This window comes from Lepisosteus platostomus, chromosome 13 (assembly GCF_059453375.1).
Source record: "Lepisosteus platostomus isolate fLepPlt1 chromosome 13, fLepPlt1.hap1, whole genome shotgun sequence".
Taxonomy (NCBI): domain Eukaryota; kingdom Metazoa; phylum Chordata; class Actinopteri; order Semionotiformes; family Lepisosteidae; genus Lepisosteus; species Lepisosteus platostomus.
Genome location: NC_142623.1, coordinates 14,134,735 through 14,154,072, shown reverse-complemented (window position 1 = coordinate 14,154,072; position 19,338 = coordinate 14,134,735). Strand labels below are relative to the sequence as shown.

Sequence of the window (19,338 nt, the reverse complement as noted above, 5' to 3'; positions counted from 1 at the left end):
ACCAACCAGACGCTCCTTTGGGATCCTCCTCTGCTCCCAGCAGGCACCACGCCCCTGGGCAGCTCCCCAGAACCCTGGTCACCTCCTCCTCCCCTCGCCAGCAGCTCTTACGGAAGGAAAACCTCAAACCCATCGCTGCAGGCCAAGCTCTCACGTACATGGAGCTGGTGCTGAGAAACTGTTCATCACCCTCAGCACATCCGCATATAACCTTGTTTCAGGCACAGGAGCCCAGACACCTGGCGAACTGTAACTTTCACACTCGGAGTAGTAAGATGAAGCAGGTTTAAATCTTCCCGTCAGCTTCTAGCGTGCGGACACCTCAACTAGGTACTTACTCACAATTCACATACATTTATCCGCGAGAGTGGCGACGGAATAAAGATCAAAGGGGAAAGTGGGAGCTAGGAGGCACAGAGGAGCAGAGAGAAATGTATGCAGGAGAGGAGTGTGTGCAGTACTGAGGAGGAGGAAGGATCGACAGAAGAAATACACTGCAAGAGGAAGGTGAGAAAGCGAAGGGGGAAGAGAGGGAGACTGAGTGAGCTGACAGCGTGTGGAGGGGATGGAGTCAGTTAGCCATGAGAGGCAGGGACAGGGGAGTGTGACAGAGACTGAGAGAGGGAGGTACATTCTGGCTATGCCTCCTTAAGCAGATAATTAATGTCCTGGCTCTCTTTGTCATGTATCATCTGGCATCTGAAAAACAGCGTGTGAGGACCGCTCTCTGCGCCTGGCGCTGTCACCCAGCTACAGCCCCGCTGTCCGCGCCCGGCTGTGTCCCACGGCTACAGCCCCGCTGTCCGCGCCGGCTGTGTCCATAAGCTACAGCCCCGCTGTCTTCACCCGCCTGTGTCCCACAGCTACAGCCCCGCTGTCTGCGCCCGGCTGTGTCACCCGGCAACAGCCCCGTTCTCCGCGCCGGACTGTGTCACACAGCTACAGCCCAGCTGTCCGCGCTGGACTGTGTTACCCGGCTGTGACCCACAGCTACAGCCCCGCTCTCTGTGCCTGGCTGTATCACCCGGCTGTGTCCCACAGCTACAGCCCCGCTCTCTGTGCCCAGCTGTGTCCCACAGCTACAGCCCCGCTGTCCGTGCCCCTCTAAGTCCTACGGCTACAGCCCTGCTCTCTGTGGCCGGCTGTATCACCCGGCTGTGTCCCACAGCTACAGCCCCGGTCTCTGTGCCTGGCTGTATCACCCGGCTGTGTCCCACAGCTACAGCCCCGGTCTCTGTGCCCGGCTGTATCACCCGGCTGTGTCCCACAGCTACAGCCCCGCTGTCCGTGCCCCTCTAAGTCCTACGGCTACAGCCCTGCTCTCTGTGGCCGGCTGTATCACCCGGCTGTGTCCCACAGCTACAGCCCCGGTCTCTGTGCCTGGCTGTATCACCCGGCTGTGTCCCACAGCTACAGCCCCGGTCTCTGTGCCCGGCTGTATCACCCGGCTGTGTCCCACAGCTACAGCCCCGCTGTCCGTGCCCCTCTAAGTCCTACGGCTACAGCCCTGCTCTCTGTGGCCGGCTGTATCACCCGGCTGTGTCCCACAGCTACTGTCCTGCTGTCCGTGCCCCCCAGTGTCCCACGGCTGCAGCCCCGCTCCCTGCGCCTGGCTGTGTGTCACCCGGCTGTGTCCCACAGCTACAACCCCGCTGTCTACACCCAGTGCTGGCATACTGTCCTAACAAATTGATGTATTTTATAATGACTTGGATTACAGCATTTCTGACCCCCTTAGAAAACATAGCGTTTGTTACACACCAATGCCCTCTAGTGGTTGATTAGGGAGACAACAGCTCATCAAAAGAAATAAGTGGATCAAAGGGAAGACTTATAAAAACCTCTTTCAACCTTTATATTAGTTAACCAAAATACAAAGACAAATAAAATTAAAACAATGAGAAGCGTTTAGAGACTAGTAAAGTCATGTAATGAATAATGCACCAGGACTACTCATTATCCTCATAGCAGAGATACCCCACTCCTGGGCCTGGAGGTTTCCAGTCTAGCTGGGCTCTTGATGAGCTGAATTGGACCAGTTTGATGACTTCAGGAGCAGCACTTTCAGAGAGACCTGCAGCACCCGGACTGTGTACCCCCAGGCCCAGAAGAGGGGACCCCTAACCAATTCGTTTTTAAAAAGCAGAGCCAGACCCACAGAGGCAGCTGAGGTTCTGATGACTTGGGAGATATCCCGTAAGGCGTAGTAACATTCCCGACAAACAATGGCGGGTGAAGCGTGCCAGTCGGCTGGGAAGCACGCTGGGAGGACTGAACACCAGTTTAGGGACACAGGCAGGCAGGTGAGACTTGGACCCGGGACAGAGCGTCTCTCGGTAACCTGCCATGCCACCCTCATCCACAGGGAGACAGGAGCCACTGCAGCGTCAGGTGGACATCAGGTGCTTGCAAGAGGCTGGGCACAAACCATGGCAGTCCCCACACCAGCTACTGAAATAATGAGCTGAGCTGTGCGAGAGCACCCCCTGCAGGCCAATGGACAAGGCAAGGTATAACGGTACAGATTACATTTACAGCGGCTCAGTCTTTCCCAGAGCTGCCAGTGTGACAATTCCAACACGCATCTGCAGGGACGTCACAGTTGGACTCCTCTAGCAAAGCAGGCCAATCCACTCCGGGTTTTTTTTTTTTTTACAACCTTTTCAAAGACGCCCAGCATTCAGCTCTCCCACCTCAGAGTCTGCACTGGTGTCAAGTGCAGTGGCTTAGCATTATCTGAATACTGTTCTGGTTGTACCAGGTGCAGGGCCCTTCTACAGAATCCAGCACCCGGTGCTGCAGGTTTACAGCTCGTAATCATATTCGGAGTGAATCTGCACAAAGCCCTTTAGTTCAGCTGGATTTCTGCTCAATCAGTTGTTTGCACGGGGAAGAAGCAGCTTCTAAAACCCGGAATGGATCGGACTGCTGCACAAAGGGAGTACAATCTACTTCGGCGCTACCAAGACAGCCTTCACACAGAACTAGGAACTGGGTCAGGCTCAGCTGAGGAGCTCTTGAACACTTTAAGAATCTTCTTGATGGGTGACTGTTCCAGGTCCCGGAATGCACTGGAAGCTGAAATAAAAAAAAAATATAAGTACATGAGTTTCTCAAAGCCGGAACAATCAACTCTATCTTTCAGAGTGAGTGTGTGTCTGTGTGCGCGCTGGCGTTGGTGTATTAATGACCAGCTCTCTCAGGGTGTTCAGGCTGGCGTTGGTGTATTAATGACCAGCTCTCTCAGGGTGTTCAGGCTGGCGTTGGTGTATTAATGACCAGCTCTCCTCGGGGTGTGTGAACTGGCATTGTTGTATTAATGACCAGCTCTCTCGGGGTGTGAGAGCTGGCGTTGGTGTATTAATGACCACCTCTCTCGGGGTGTGCGAGCTGGTGTTTGTGTATTAATGACCAGCTCTCTCAGGGTGTGCGAGCTGGCGTTGGGGTATTAATGACCAGCTCTCTCAGGGTGTTCAGGCTGGCATTGAGTTATTAATGACCTGCTCTCTCAGGGTGTTCAGGCTGGCGTTGGGGTATTAATGACCAGCTCTCTCAGGGTGTTCAGGCTGGCGTTGGGGTATTAATGACCAGCTCTCTCGGGGTGTGTGAGCTGTTGTTGGTGTATTAATGCTAATCCTTGGATTATAATCCAATTCTTGTCACTCCTGCTTGCTTTTCCGTTTAGCACGGTCCTTTTCTGACATCACTCTTCACAGCCATTTTGAGATCATCTCCTAGGTCAGCTCATTCTTAAGCGGCACACTGGCCCAACCTGAATAGCTGCTACATAGCAGTAACTCGAACCCGGGCACAAGCCTTGTTCAGGACAATGCTATATTATTCTCCCGCTGTGCCACTGCAGGGGTGGGTTCAGCGATCCGCTTAGCAAATCTGGCACCAACCTCTTTAGGCCAGTTCGGCCTGAATTCTCACAGCATCAGAATTAGAAACATCATTTACACCAGCAATGAGAAGCATCAGAAAAAGAAACGACCGAAAGTGCCCCAGTCCCCCCTCAGGCGGAGAGCTCTCACTTAGTTTTGCGCTGGCCTTCTTCAGAAAGCCCTCTGCTTCCTGCTGGAAGGACAGCAACATCTGGTTGAGCTTGCAGTGATTGTCCACCTGCAGAGGAACAAGAGTCCAGTCAGCACGAATATCTCTCCCAGAGAAACGGGACGAACTGGGAAACTCTAATATCTCCACACGAGAACGAAAATACAGGACGCGGGAATTCTTCAAGCCACAGCGAGGTGACAGCTGTGCCCAGGGGAACTGTAAAAACAGGACCGTCCTGTGGAAAGGGCACTAACATCGCTATTGGTTTTGTGAGGATATGAATGATGAGCACAGGGGATGTCAGAGTCCTCCGGCATTTCATGTTTCCACATGGCCCTGATCTGCCATTGCTCTGCCTTCACCCTACAGATATCTAAACAGCCCAGCTAACATTGCATGTAGTGTCATGGGAAGTAAGGCTACGTCTGGTACAGCTGCCCTACAGCTCTTCTGATTTAAGCTCACCAGCAGCTCCATGAACTGCAGTGCTGGGGTCTGCCTCTGGAGGACGCTGCGGTAGTCAGGCTTGCCGAGAATGACTTTACTCTGGGAAGACTGGGAGAGCAGGCCCGGGTCCAGAGGAACGCCGTGCTCCTTCCCCTCCGACACACGCCTGGAGAGAGAGGGAGGGACACACGGTTGGCACGAGAGAGGAAAAGAAACACCAAGGCAGGAAAAGAGATGAGAGAGAGAAGAAGAGGATGAGAGAGAGAGCTGAGCTGTCCAGGTCCCTCAGACAGAGAGAGCAGAGCCGAACAGATCACTGACCTGGCCATCTCCTCGGCTCGGCAGCGGTGCTTCTGCAGCAGTGACTCCCAGGCTGAGCACTCTGCAGTCAGGCTGGAGGAAAACCAAAGACATGGCACAGTCGCACAAGAGTGGTCACAGAACCTCACACAAGAATTCATACTCTGAAAGTATGCAAAAGAAAAGGCAAAAATAAGACCAAACGCAAGCCTTACATCTCAATGGATCTCTTCATTTCCTCCACAGTCTGGGACGCCTCTGGCTTTTGGGGATTACTAAGGGATACATGAGCTGGCATTAGGCACTTTACTACAACAGCTGTCTTCCCTCCCCCAGGAACTCCAACGAAAGTGAAAGAGAAACTCAGGATTTCCACACACAAGGGGGCTGCCAACCAGTGAAGGCGTTTGCTCTAGACCAGACCTTACTGGTTCGAGCCTATGTTGTGCAACTGGTCCCCAACAGCCAGGAGATACAGCCGAGCGCTGCTGGGGATTGGCTTGGAAACAGCTCCCCCTTGTGGCTGGCCGAGGAACAGCGTAGGCTTCCAGTTATGAGTCTCTACGAGCTCAGCCTGCTGTCGGCACGGGGCTCACAGGGCAGGAGGGTGGCTCAATCCAATCGAGACAACGAGAAAAGATACACGCACAGGCTCACCTTTCAGATAATAATCTCACCAAGACAGGAGTCCCCCAAGGCAAACTCCAGGGAAAGGGACAGAGAGATGGAGACAAAGACGGGCGTGCGATGCAGAAGCTGAGAAAGGCAGCAGGTGAGGTGGCGATGAAGACCAACAAGCCGTGGGGCTGCGAAGTGGAGAGAGGCCAAGCTTACCTGTCAGGGGGCTTGGTGTCCACAGAGGGTCCCTCCTGACTCGGCCCAGCGGAGCGCAGCAGGCTCACCTCCTCGCACACAGAGGACACTGGAGGGCAGAGGGCAGAACGGAGTGAGACTGGTGCACAGACCAGCAGGCCGCACTGCTCCTTCACCGGGGAGAAGCTCACCTTCAGACTGCAAGAGCTCCAGGTCCGCCCCCGGCACGTGTAGGAGAGACTGCTGCAGCTTCGTCAGCGCAAACTGCAGGCAGACGACACCAGAATGTACAACAACATGCTAGACTTCAAGAAGCGCAAGGACACTAAATACCTGACCCTCTCCTCTCACGCTCCCCCTGAATTCACACACTGACTGGACTGGAGACACTGCTGTCCCTCTCCTCTCACACTCCCCCTGAATTCACACACTGACACACCCCTGACTGGACTGGAGACACTGCTGTCCCTCTCCTCTCACACTCCCCCTGAATTCACACACTGACACACACCTGACTGGACTGGAGACACTGCTAGAGACACTGCTGTCCCTCTCCTCTCACACTCCCCCTGAATTCACACACTGACACACCCCTGACTGGACTGGAGACACTGCTGTCCCTCTCCTCTCACACTCCCCCTGAATTCACACACTGACACACCCCTGACTGGACTGGAGACACAACAGAACTCGTGAATTCATGGGGAGATGTACCTTGACTGAAGCCTCCAGCAGTTTTGTGAGTCTCTCGTTTTCAGGGAGATCTTTACTGATCTCTTTGCACAGCCCTGTGGAGAGGAAGCAAGCGAGAGGGGGGTGGAAGGACAGTTAGAGGGTGGCTGAGGGTTAGAGAAGGCAGCGTATGAAACGACAATCATGGCAGGAGACAAAATGAAACCAGGTTCAGTTTCATGATCCACTCCAGGTTTTACAGCAGTCGGGCCGCTGTAAAACCTGGAGTGGATCAGGCTGCTGTGACCTAGGAGTGAGTGACAATGCATAAGAGCTGGAGTGGATCAGACTGCTGTACTGACCATCAGACTCTGTGGGGAGGGCAGGCAGCGACTTCCGTCCTCTCGCCGATTTTCTCCATGATTTCCGGCGGCTGAAAGGACTCAGGGCCTGGCTCCCCCTGGCTGTTGCCCCTTCGTGCTCCCTGGCGCCTGGATCCTCGCCCCCCACACCTGCATCTTCCAGAGGGGGCAGCCCTACAGGGGAGAGAGAGGTGCGGGGGGACTTCGACTGGGGCTCCCTGGGGCTGGGGCTCCTACAGGGAGCTCTCTTCACCCCCCTTGGGGTATCTTCTGTGGGGGGCAAGCGGTGACCCTCTGGGTTGGGGTCTGACAGGACCTGGACAAGGGGAACCTAGAGGAGATACAGAGGAGACATTACTGCTTCAGGACCTGTTTCAATACAAATCCAAGTTCTCTGGATTAAGTGCACCAGCTGGAATGTTGGAATGGAGCTCCTCTTGTCCACAGCCCGGCAAATCATAAACTGAAAGCACAGCGAGATGACTAACAGGAACAATACTTTGCAGACAGGCTATGTTGGTTTTTCCAAACGCTTTAGAAAAACAAACATGATTTTTTTAAACAGGACTGTCTACAGTTGCTCTTGAACTGGTTTCTGGAAAAGCCCACAAAGGTCTGAGCAAAGAGGTGCTGTAAACCAAGGTACCATGTCGATTCTCAAATGCAAGAAACGGAAACAGCCTTGCATCTTAAGGACAGTATTTCCAACAATCTGTCCTTTAGACCTCTGCTTAATGTCTCATATGACATCTCCTACAGCGCAGTGTCTCCAAGCACCAGCTTGGTGCATTAGCTGTGGAAACTGTGATCGTGGGGAAAGACCGCCACCTACTGGTCCACCAGCACCACTGCCTGTACTGATCAGGCCCCGACGTACTGAGTTAAACGAGGTCAGTGCTCTGATCATTTGATCAAAGAGATCCCCAGCGCAAGCAGGCCTCAGCTATTGAATACATAACTGATCACCATTAAAGGGGAACTGCAGTCCCAGTTTCTCAGACCAGTTAGTTTGTTACGGGCAGGTAACAAAATAAATTCACTGACGGTATGGAAAGAAATTTTGAATTAAGCAAAAAGTCATGAACTTTGTGAAAGTACTCCAAGTCGCCATGTTGTCGCAAAATGAATACAGGCTGTGCAGCAGACACCCCCTGCAGAAATGTTTCGACGTGATCTGGACAGAGTTAACAAGTACGGTTTGACGGCAAGACTGTCTCGAACCCGAGAGCAATATTTCTATTGGATTAAAAGAGCTGGATTCACAGGCCTGCTTGTTTACAATGTGACAGGGCTGCACACCTCACTGGAAGTTCTGTGGCCTCGTTCTGAATCACAGAACATGGCGCTGCTCATACCTGGAAATATTGTGATGTAAATCGGATATTTCACAAGTTGCTATGTACATTTTACTGCGCTTTGAAATGCACTCCTCAGTGCCGATTCTTTCTAACCCTGAAATATAAAAATAGCATTGCGGTTCCCCTTTAAGTAAAATGTTCCAATATAAACACCACCGCGTGCTCCTGATTTATTCCCATAAATTACCAGTCACCGCGGAGATGGGCAGGTCCAGTCGGTGCATTGATCACAGGCACACCCACCTCCTGGAAACCTATGGTCCCCTGGTGGATCAGAACCAGCTCGGAACCTCGTCTTACCTCCCCGTCCTGGACCCGGTCGTCCCGCTGTTGCCCGCACCTTCGGGAAAACCGAGAGAAAAGAGACATCAAGACAGCGGACAGACGAGGAAAGAACATCAGCTCCCGGTTCCTGCTGTAAGCCAGGGCAGCTGCCCAGTCAGTCACCCGGAGAGCACCTTCTTTGGCGCTGGCAGAGTCCGAGGCAGGGGGGATTAATGACAGTTTTCCCACTTCTCGATTCCCAATCCATGATTGCAAATGAAAAAGTGGAAAAGAACTGAAGAGAAGCACAAGATCCACATTTGACGTCCCGATCTCCCGTAACGGTCTGTAGTTGTGAAGAAGGGTGACTGGCTGGGGGTAAGGAGAGACCACAGCAGTGAACTGTTACCCGCCCCCCCCGCACACACACCAGCACCCTATTAGTGCTCTCCGGACTCCAGCCCCCTTTCAGCACCCCATTCCAGGCTCCGAAACGCCCTTTCCATTCTAGCTCCCAGTGCCACGGACTCACCGCCCCGATCACCCCAACCTGACGCGACGGACTTATTGGACAGCACCTACCAGTCCGACGACCCTGTACTGCGCAAGGCGCACTATAAATATAACATTAAAAATAAAGAGCAAACACTGCTGGGGTGCAGCTGAGTGGAGGTCTGAAATGAGGTTTAATTTGTTCTGAGGACACTTGAGAAGATACACACACAAGGTGCATCTCCTGTGGTGCTCTGAGTCCAGGCAGCTCTGGAGGATGTTTTATAGTCTGATTACAGCTCCAGTCACTCTCTGTGATTACCATGAGTGGGTGTTCAAAAGTGATCATTGCATATGCTTTAGGACTATATAAGAGACTCCCACACATGGTACAGTGTCTGTTTCTGATAGGGTCATCCCTGAAAATGTCTTCCTGAAATGTCACGGTCAGAGATCAGGTCCGACGCCTTGGTTGCTGCGGTACCACCACCAGAAGCCGGTCCCACACCGTGATTACTAACAGGAGGAATGGAGTAACCGTTCTCGGTCAGACTGAGTCGCCCACTCGACTAACCGGTCTAAACGACACAATGCTGTCGCGATTAAAACCTAACGAGCGCAGTAGCGCCGTTTCTTACTCCGTGCTCTGCGGTTCACAGCTCAGTCTGCCTGTGCGCGAATCCGGCGGCCTGCCTGTGCGCGAATCCGGCGGCCTGCCTGTGCGCGAATCCGGCGGCCTGCCTGTGCGCGAATCCGGCGGCCTGCCTGTCCGTGTACCGTCCATTCCTGTCAGCACCTAACGCACACACTCAGAAGAAGGAACTCAAGTTCACTGTTTTGAAGTTGCTCTAATCCTGTCGGTCCGTGACGTTCACAACCCTGCTATTCGAAACGGGGACGAGAGCCTCACAAGCACTTTCCTTGACATGCTATCTTAGAAAGATAATCCCCTCCACTCTGGCTGTATCTACTTTTAAAGTGAGATTTTAAACCGAAACGAAACAGACGAGAAGGTTACCTTTTCCCGTCATCAACGGGCAATCCCTGCCCATCCTGTAATAAATCGGACGCCACAACACTTTCCGCCATTTTCCCCCCCGAGTTTGTTTTTTAAATTCTTCCCGCCCGGCGCGGCAGGGCGAGGAATTCGGCGCATGCGTAAAATCACAAGCGCGCAACGAGTCACTGGGAAGTGTAGTTTTGTCATTCCAGGTGCAGAACGAAGCGTACGCTGTGCGCAGGCGCGTCCGACTAAAGCGTATGTGGCGGTGGTTCGGGGGGAGGAATCATGGGATTTGAAGTTTTTGGAGTTAACTTCCTGCAGCAGTATCGAGCGAAGACTCAAATTCGTCCAAGCACTAGAAGCCGGGCAGAGTGCGTTCTCACGAAAGATCATATCTGTGAATTAATTCCGTGGGTTCCGCGTGTCAGAGTGAGTCTTTCTCTTTTCGTTGGTGGTGGTTAATGAAATAAATAAAGTCTAGATCTTGGTTGAAGAAGCGAGTGATCTTAGTTCCTGTTGCTGAACAGGTAACAGCCGAAAACTTCGTGTGGAAAAACTGGCTCAGGACTGGGAAGTCTGGCGTTTCCTTGATAACTGTTTAATACGAGTTTCTAACTAAAGAGACTAGTTCGTGACACCAGGGGGTTTGAAGAGTTTAGGGACTCGCTTTGCTGGAGCGTTATGAACTATTTTGTTCTGGGTGAGGTGTGTATCGTGACGCACGCAGGTGCCGCACCGTGCAGTAAAAATACTGCCGTTTGTTGTAATTTTTCCGACATGGAGCTCGCCTGGGCACGGTGGCCTGAAATACGGAGACGCAGTTTAATTCAGCACTGGAACCTTTCCTAGAAGTAATTGAACTTGCTCAACTGCATGTAACCTGGTGCTTTTGAAAGACGTTTCTCTGCCGGTTTGAGCGTGCTGGACCGGTCCGAGCGTGCTGGACCGGTCCATACCGTTTCAGTGCGTCACCGCTGGAGTCTCTCCTGCTCCTGCCCCAGGCGGCCAGGCGTGAGAGCACACACTGGAACCAGCTAACCAGAAAGACTCCCACGACCCATTTCGACGTCTGCTGCAGAATTCTACTATTTACCATAATCCTTACACAGGAAGTCCTCCTCCGTCCATAGTCTTGCCGGTTCCTCCAATCAATTCGGGGTCACGGGGGAGCCAGAGCCTACCCAGCAAGCAGCGGGCACAAGGTGGGGTACACGCTGGACGGGACGCCGGTCCATCGCAGGACGCACACAGACACACACTCGCACCAGGGCCAATGCTCCCAGAAGCCACTAGTTAGCCCACTAGTGTGTCTCTGGACCGTGGGAGGAGTCCGGAGCATCTGGAAAACCCATGTGAACCGGGGACGAGCGCACACGCTCTGCACTATTGGAGCGCAGAAAGCAGGAATTGCAGCCGGAGCTCCCGCTGCATGCTGGGATGGTAGGCTCCGGCTCCTCCATGACCCCGGCCCTGATAAAGCAGTGAGAGGAGGGTGGATGAATTGATGAGAATACCGCTGACTGCCCCGCCCTCCTGCTGTGCCCTTTCCCGCAGATGTCGTTCCCGGTGCAAGCCCCGCCCACGCCCCCTGTCATGGCAGTGGCCTGGACCTCCAGCGCGAACACGTGTCCCCCGGAGTTCAGACTGGTAAGACTGGGGCTCAGCCTGCTGGAATCCCGGGCTGCACGGCTCTTCACCGGCCCCCGCAGAGGCCCCTAGGAGGGTGTGGCCCGGTCCAAAGGGCCGTGGTGCTGGAGGAGGGACTGGCGCACAGCTCGTCTGTCTGCTTGGCTGCACGTTGGCGCCCCCTGGTGTGTACCGCCAGGCAGGCCTGCTGAGCTGCACGTTGGCGCCCCCTGGTGTGTACTTCCCAATGGGCTCAGACTCACCAGGTTTAATTCCTCTACACTGCAGTTGAGGGGGGTAACCAGAGCCACGGTGGGAACCCTACCCTGTACTTCCATATGTCTATGTGCTAGTCCATACTGCTGATCTGTAACTCCTGTATTCTGATTCAGTACATCTATGAACTGTATCCTGGTCCTCTATAGCCTGTACACTCTGCCCCCTCTATCCTGGTCCTCTATACCCTGTACACTCTGTCCCCTCTATCCTGGTCCTCTATACCCTGTACACTCTGTCCCCTCTATCCTGGTCCTCTATACCCTGTACACTCTGTCCCCTCTATCCTGGTCCTCTATACCCTGTACACTCTGTCCCCTCTATCCTGGTCCTCTATACCCTGTACACTCTGTCCCCTCTATCCTGGTCCTCTATACCCTGTACACTCTGTCCCTCTATCCTGGTCCTCTATACCCTGTACACTCTGTCCCTCTATTCTGGTCCTCTATACCCTGTTTTCTGTCCTCTATATTCTGGTCTATACCCTGTAGACTCTACACCCTCTCCCCTATACCCTGGTCTATACCCTGTAGACTCTACACCCTCTCCCCTTTACCCTGGTCTATACCCTGTAAAATCTATACTCTATCCCCTATACGCTGGTCCCCACTATCCTATATTCTCTGTACCCCATATCCTTATTATACGTACTGTAGCTGTGGTCCCCTATACCTTATACAATCCATACCTCAATTAGTGATGTCCGTATTTTGTCTTCTACACACCCCTGATCGATTCACCCCAAGAAACCTGGTGCCTCTCTCCTCGGCCTTTCTCCCGGCAGATCACCATGACGCACGAGGGGTCGGCGGCCCACTTCGCCAAGGGGTTCGGGCTGAAGTCGGGGTACTACCTGTGCTTCAGCACGGTGAGGAGCCAGGCGGATATCTCCGGGAGAGTTGTTCGCGCCCTCTTCCGAACTCCTGGGAGCTCCATGCTGAAAGATCTGGCGTTCGTTTTTGGAGATAGTCTGTCTCTTCATATTATTATTATTATTATTATTGTTGTTTTTATTATTAATAATAGTAAGTCCTTACTCTTATATAGCGCTTTTCTGGACACTCCACTCAAAGCTCTTTACAGGTAGTGTGAACTCCTCTCCACCACCACCAGTGTCCAGCCCCACCTTAATGATGTGCCAGAATGCTCACCACACACCAGCTAGCAGTGGGGAGGAGAACAGAGTGATGTAGCCAGTTCAGACATGGGGGTTATTAGGAGGCCAGTGGGGGACATTTGTCCCGGGCACCGGGGTTACACCCCTACTCTTTTTGAGAAAGACCCTGGGATTTTTAATGACCATAGAGAGTCAGGACCTCGGTTTTACGTCTCATGTGAAGGATGGCACCTTTTTACAGTATAGTGTCCCCGTCACTATACTGGGGCATTAGGACCCACACAGACAGCAGTGTGAGCGCCTCCTGCTGGCCCCACTAACACCACTTCCAGCAGCAGACTTGGCTTTCCCAGGAGTCTCCCACCCAGGTACTGGCCAGACTCACACCTGCTGAGCTACAGCGGGCTGCCTGCTGTGAGCTGCAGGGTGATAGAGCTGTGGGCCATGTGCCCTGCGGTATGTGGGTTGTAAGGAGCCTGGTCCAGATTCTCACTGCCCGTACCAGCTTTCTGACTTATCGGTATTGTACACGGACATAACGATCTAGATGGGCCATATGGCCTCCTGTTATCTGTCACCTTTCCTGCGTTCTTATGGGGAATCTTAACATTAAGAAGCTGAACTTGGATTCAAACCCCATGTCTCTCTCCCTCTCTCCGGCAGAGCATGACTGCAAGTATGGTGGTGCAGGACATTCGGATTGTCTTGGACAAGGAGACCATCCCTCATGGGTACTGCTACATCCCAGAGTACCTGGATAACAGTGAGTTCTCCACAGCAGCAGGGGGCGATAGGGGATTGCTACAGAACCCTAAACAGAAAGTACACACTAGCTGAATGCCTGACCAGGAAACAGCAAAGTGAAACAGACCCTGAAGAAGGACAGGCTCAATTACCACAATCTGGCCATAGAAACTGGACACAGGCAGACCTGGCTGCCTAGAGGGGACAGGCTCAGTGATACTAGCCAGGCCATAGAAACTGGACACAGGTAGACATAGCTGTCCAGAGAGGAGAAGTTCAGTGATACCACCTTGGCCATAGAAGCTGACCTGACTGCCAAACAAAGACAGGCTATGCTCCCACTGACAGCAAAGAAAAACAAAGACAGAGATGCACAGTGAGAAATACTCTGCGATTAGACCAATATTATTCCCCCAAATAACAAATCTAATCCCAGAATTCCCACATCTGCCAGAATCAGAACAGGTCCCAATCCTACTGGGAGAGGGAGAGTCATCTCCTGTCACAGCCTGAGGAGCAGCGAGCCTGTCTCTCAGTAGTGTTCTTGTGTTGTATGTTGTATGTAAATGTCCCATGATGTGTTTATGTTGTCATCTACATGTCTGTAGACGTTGTATTGAATGTATCTGCTTTGGCAACACTGTAGTTCATCGGTCATGCCAATAAAACTGAATTAGAAATTTAAGAGGACAGTAAGCACCCCCAAGCACCAGGGGGCGATAGAGAGCAGTAAGCACTCCAAAGCACCAGTGGGTGATGGAAGCAAATAAATACTTTCGAGTACCATGGGGCAGTAGAGAGAGGGCAGTGAGTTACTGTGGTATGTGATGGAGAAAATTGTCCTCTGTGACCTTATTTTACTGAATTACTTTTACGATTATTTTTTTCGGAAATAGTGATTAAAGTTCTGCTTGTTTAAAACACGGTGAGCTGTCTCTGACCTCTGTCCGTCCCTCTGTCCAGAAGTGTCAGTGCTGAAGAAGAAGCGACTGTGTGTCAAGACTGTGCCGTGGGGCAGCACAGACACGGCTGTCCTGGACATCAAGCTGACGAGCAAGAGCAGAGTAATTCTGCCACACTACACCTGCCTGGGGTACGAGTCACCCCACTCCTCCCTCTCTCAGTACAGTGTTAATGTACTGTAGTGTCCAGTCAGTGTGTCTGTATTAACCCCTCTCTCTCTCAGTGCAGTTTTAATGTACTGTAGTGTCCAGTCAGTCAGTGTGTGTGTATGAACCCCTCTCTCTCAGTGCAGTGTTAATGTACTGTAGTGTCCAGTGTGTCTGTATGAACCCCTCGCTCTCAGTGCAGTGTTAATGTACTGTAGTGTCCAGTCAGTCAGTGTGTCTGTATGAACCCCTCTCTCTCAGTGCAGTGTAAATGTACTGGAGTGTCCAGTCAGTGTGTCTGTATGAACCCCTCTCTCTCAGTGCAGTGTTAATGTACTGGAGTGTCCAGTCAGTGTGTCTGTATGAACCCCTCTCTCTCAGTGCAGTGTTAATGTACTGGAGTGTCCAGTCAGTCAGTGTGTCTGTATGAACCCCTCTCTCTCAGTGCAGTGTTAATGTACTGTAGTGTCCAGTCAGTCAGTGTGTCTGTATTAACCCCTCTCTCTCAGTGCAGTGTTAATGTACTGTAGTGTCCAGTCAGTGTGTCTGTATGAACCCCTCTCTCTCAGTGCAGTGTTAATGTACTGTAGTGTCCAGTCAGTGTCTCTGTATTAACTGTTCTCCTTGTGTTCTGTGCAGTGACATGCATGGCTATGTACTGTGGTGTAAGAAGGGACCATTCAACTCTCCTGGCCCCCAGGTCAAACCACGCAGCATCAGTGTAGACATGGGAAAATTGTTGCTGGACGAGAACTCTTCTGCAGAGCCCCTGCACCAGAGGTAACCCTCTCAGCCTCCGGCCTACACACCACTCACTGCCCTGCAGGCTCCCTGTAGATCTGCACTGAGTGTCTCTAGAGGTTACTCTATAGACGATGATTGAGTGTGAAGATACAGAGGAGCTGGACTGAGTGTCTCTACAGTTACTCTACAGATCTGAGGATGATGATGATGAAGTGTTAATGCGCAGTGGCCCAGAAGTGAAAAACAAAAATAAAAATGTGTTCAAAACTGAAACAGGTTCTCACGACGGACATGACGTTGTTGTTAGGTGAGAGGTCAGTGCTGAGTGGAGTGCACATGTTGAGTTCTTGATGCGGCGTTTTTGTGAATTTTCTAAAATCTTCAAAAACCCCACGACAGTGGGATGTGCTGTCCTTGTTGTGGAGGGTAGATTCGTGAAAACCATCCGTTTTACCCACATTGTGGCAAATCTGTAGGATTTCTGCTTCACTAAACCCTCGACAGGGCTCCAGGTCGTTGTGCTGGTGCGCTATAATCTGCAGCAGTATATATTGAAATGCTGTACAGTAAATAGTATAGAAGAAGTACTTCACAACCTTTCTTTTTTCTGCTAGATGAAGGGAAAACCTCTACACTTTCCCAGTTCACACACTTCAGAGACCAAACGAGACAAGAAAGACCTCAGTGGTCTACATCCAACGGGAAAAGCATGAAATCAATGAAATCAAGTCATTCTAAAGGTCTTGCTTTGTCCTTGTTGCCTGTCGTGTCCCTCCCTCTCTCTGCATGCAGGAACTCGAGCCATGGCCACCCCTTGGGCAAGTTAACTCGTCGCCGCAGCAACCTGGAGGTGATAGACACGCCCATTTACGACACCAGCAACATCTACGGCATCTCAGGTGGGCAGCGGTGTGGCCACGCCCCCTGCCCCGCCCCTGCAGGGCAGGCACGCATTCATACACTGGGGGCCCTGTGACGAGGAGGGGCGTCAACCCGGGAGTCAATGTGGCGGGGGCACAACACTAAGCACAAAAGGGAGCAGACGCAAGCACGCTGACGCAGACGCTTCAGCGGGAGGCTGTTGGTCACACAAACAGACTAGCTAACAGTCCAACACGGCGGTCCTTGGGCTTTAGAGGCATGACTGCCCTTTGAAAAAAGTGGCCGGTGGTTCATTTAGCTGAGAAAATGCAGGTGTGCCTCACGATCTTTTAACTGAACTGTGACCGAAAAGGAAGGACAGGAGCTGGCGCCTTGCCGCCTGATCTCGCCAGGTGAGCGAGAGCTCAGCCCCTTTCCTTCCTGGTCCCCATCGCTGCGTGTTGCGGTGGTGTGCGCCCTGGTTCTGGGGGGGCGCGAGTGAACTGGCAGGCTGCTGCACTTGTCTGACTGCGCCCCTCTGCTCTCCCTCAGCCATGGACGGGGTGCCGTTCGCTCTGCATCCCAAGTTTGACACCCAGATGGACGGCGCTGTGAGTATCTGTTTCTCCCCAGATACAAGTAGTGTCCAGTCAGTGTGTCTGTATGAACCCCTCTCTCTCAGTGCAGTGTTAATGTACTGTAGTGTCCAGTCAGTGTGTCTGTATGAACCCCTCTCTCTCAGTGCAGTGTTAATGTACTGTAGTGTCCAGTCAGTCAGTGTGTCTGTATGAACCCCTCTCTCTCAGTGCAGTGTTAATGTACTGTAGTGTCCAGTCAGTGTGTCTGTATGAACCCCTCTCTCTCAGTGCAGTGTTAATGTACTGTAGTGTCCAGTCAGTCAGTGTGTCTGCATGAACCCCTCTCTCTCAGTGCAGTGTTAATGTACTGTAGTGTCCAGTCAGTGTGTCTGTATGAACCCCTCTCAGTGCAGTGTTAATGTACTGTAGTGTCAGTGTGTCTGTATTAACACACCTCTCTCTTTCAGTGTAGTGTTAATGTACAGCTGACCAAACTAAACAACATCCGTATCAAGTCTCTCCAGGACATTGAGAACGAGGTGAGTGTTGTGTTACAGCTGTCACATGCACATTTCATGCCTGTATTGGTGTCCTTCTGCAGTTTTGTTACAGTGTTGTCTTGTTGTGTTGCAGTACGACTACACCTTCAGTGTGGAGAAATCTGCCGCCAGCCGGACCAGTCCTATGCTGTCACAGGCCTAGAGCACAGCGCGAGGGCCATGTTTGTTACGCACACTACCCATCTACCTTTACCAGGAGAACAAGCCCAACCTCCTAGTGCACTGCAGTCTGTTCCACTCCAGGTTTTACCATCTGTAAACCTCCTGCATAGAAGTGACACCTAAACCGGAACATTTCTGGCTTGTCATGGAACTTGGAGTGACTATGCACGGATGTGTGCGATTAAATTAAAAATACAGCCTATATTATTCTGTTTCCTTGCACCAGCAAAGCTTTTACAGCACCCTCCTGCCATTGATAAAACCTGGAGCGGATTAGGCTGCTACGCACTAAGAGTCTGATTCTCACAGTTGTGAAAACCTGCTGAGAACATTTTTGGAATTCCGTGCAAAGAAGAGGTAGAGATGGAAGGGGTAGTTCTCAGTGGAGTTAGAATATAAAAAGCAGGCCTGCACAGCTAGTTTCTGTCTAGAACAGTTGATGCTGGGGCTGTGTGAAACCCAATCCTGACCTCCTGTTACAGCCCCCTGTCACAGCCCCCTTACTCTTTCTGTGCCCGGGACCCTATTCTCCCCTTCCCAGCTGATGGCTGCTGCTCGATGGCATGCCCGGGTCGGATGGTGCATCAAATTCTGTTTCGAGTCTCAGGACGCCGCTGTCCCCCAGCCTGCCGGGCCCACGTGGGGGTGTGGGCTGATCCCCTCATGAGACTCCTGCCCCCCCCCCCCATCCCAATCAGGGTCTCCTGGAGGGATGAGTATCTCCCCTATTAGCCTCTTCGGCATCGTGCTTCCCTTTGCCGGTTTTCCAGATGGTTTTTAAAGTCGCTCTACCTGCGCCCCTGCTACTCGGCTCCTGCAGCCAGGAACGATTTGCAATTTTGCCCCCCTCCCTCGAGCCAAACGCTAGGAAGTAGCTGCACTGCTGGGATCCAGTCAAGTCCGATCCCAGCCTGTCTGCATCCTGGACCGATAGCAGTGCAGCTGGTCCTGTTCAGAACTGGTTTGTGTAGAAGTGCCAGTGAGACCATTGCACTCCGAGTTCTGGGCACCCTGTGCAACAGACAGCGCAGCAGGCAGAACCCGAGACTTGAGGCCCGTCATGCTGGCCCATCTGCCCTGATCTGTAGTTAACATCTAATTGATCTGAGGATCTCCAGTCATTTCATATAGGAAACTGGGCAAGTTTGTACCACACTCCCACAACTCTTTGTGTAAAGAAAAGCCTCCTGTTTTCAGCTGGAACAGGTGCTGTTTGTCAAAAGTATGACAGTTGTTTTATTATTTAAAAATGGGAACATAAGTTAATTTTTGTCTTCATGAAGTTGTTTTAACCTGCAGTCAAGAGAGTGTTTCTGCAATGTATCCTTATATACGTTAGATTTCTATTGTATAGAATTTACTTGTATTTCACTTTGAGGTTTTCGGAACTCAAGCTAAAATAAGTGTTTTAACAGGTAAGAATTTAGTTACTGGTATTTAAACTAGTCTTTACTGGTTATAAAACTATTGGAAAATGAAGGAGTTAAACCTGGTTCTTTCAGTGAAGTAGCAGACGGAGTATGCACTGGCCTGTACCCTTTGTGCTGACCCTAGACGCAGAAGGATTAGATGGGCTGTGATGTCATTGTGATGCACGTTCTGTCCGTAGCAATACGGCCGCCCTGCGCCAGACAATGTGTTGCTACACTGCTAAGGAAACACCACAGCGAAATGACATCACCAGCTCCCATCTGGTCTATCTGTGTCTACAGTCCTGCTCCTCTGGTCTCTGTCTTTTCAATGTAAATACAGCTTGTTCTGGGGTTAATAAAGTTGCATAGACCAAGCAGAGTG

General features: G+C 51.9%; 2 protein-coding genes across 4 annotated transcripts; one reads left to right on the top strand and one right to left on the bottom strand.

Moving 5' to 3' along the window:
* Positions 1-1,831: 1,831 nt before the first annotated feature.
* dsn1 (DSN1 component of MIS12 kinetochore complex) lies at positions 1,832-9,919 on the bottom strand. Of its 2 annotated transcripts, none has more exons than XM_088603332.1 (11): positions 9,783-9,919; positions 8,252-8,348; positions 6,651-6,981; positions 6,331-6,404; positions 5,808-5,880; positions 5,638-5,725; positions 5,019-5,078; positions 4,825-4,896; positions 4,522-4,669; positions 4,035-4,122; positions 1,832-3,078 (listed from the first exon to the last, which is right to left on the bottom strand). In XM_088603332.1, the coding sequence occupies exons 1-11, from the start codon at positions 9,851-9,853 to the stop codon at positions 2,975-2,977; spliced, it is 1,206 nt and encodes a 401-aa protein (XP_088459458.1). In that variant the 5' UTR covers positions 9,854-9,919; the 3' UTR covers positions 1,832-2,974. The 2 variants fall into 2 exon arrangements, with proteins under 2 accessions (XP_088459458.1, XP_088459459.1); XM_088603333.1 differs by having other exon boundaries at positions 8,309-8,348; positions 9,783-9,917.
* A 116-nt stretch (positions 9,920-10,035) lies between these two features.
* On the top strand, positions 10,036-19,331 carry mvb12a (multivesicular body subunit 12A). 2 transcript variants are annotated; one of them, XM_088603337.1, is made up of 10 exons: positions 10,036-10,196; positions 11,322-11,414; positions 12,454-12,537; positions 13,450-13,549; positions 14,494-14,623; positions 15,279-15,419; positions 16,176-16,282; positions 16,797-16,855; positions 17,290-17,361; positions 17,456-19,331. In XM_088603337.1, the coding sequence occupies exons 1-10, from the start codon at positions 10,053-10,055 to the stop codon at positions 17,522-17,524; spliced, it is 999 nt and encodes a 332-aa protein (XP_088459463.1). In that variant the 5' UTR covers positions 10,036-10,052; the 3' UTR covers positions 17,525-19,331. The 2 variants fall into 2 exon arrangements, with proteins under 2 accessions (XP_088459463.1, XP_088459465.1); XM_088603339.1 differs by lacking the exon at positions 10,036-10,196 and adding an exon at positions 10,226-10,969.
* Positions 19,332-19,338: the final 7 nt, after the last annotated feature.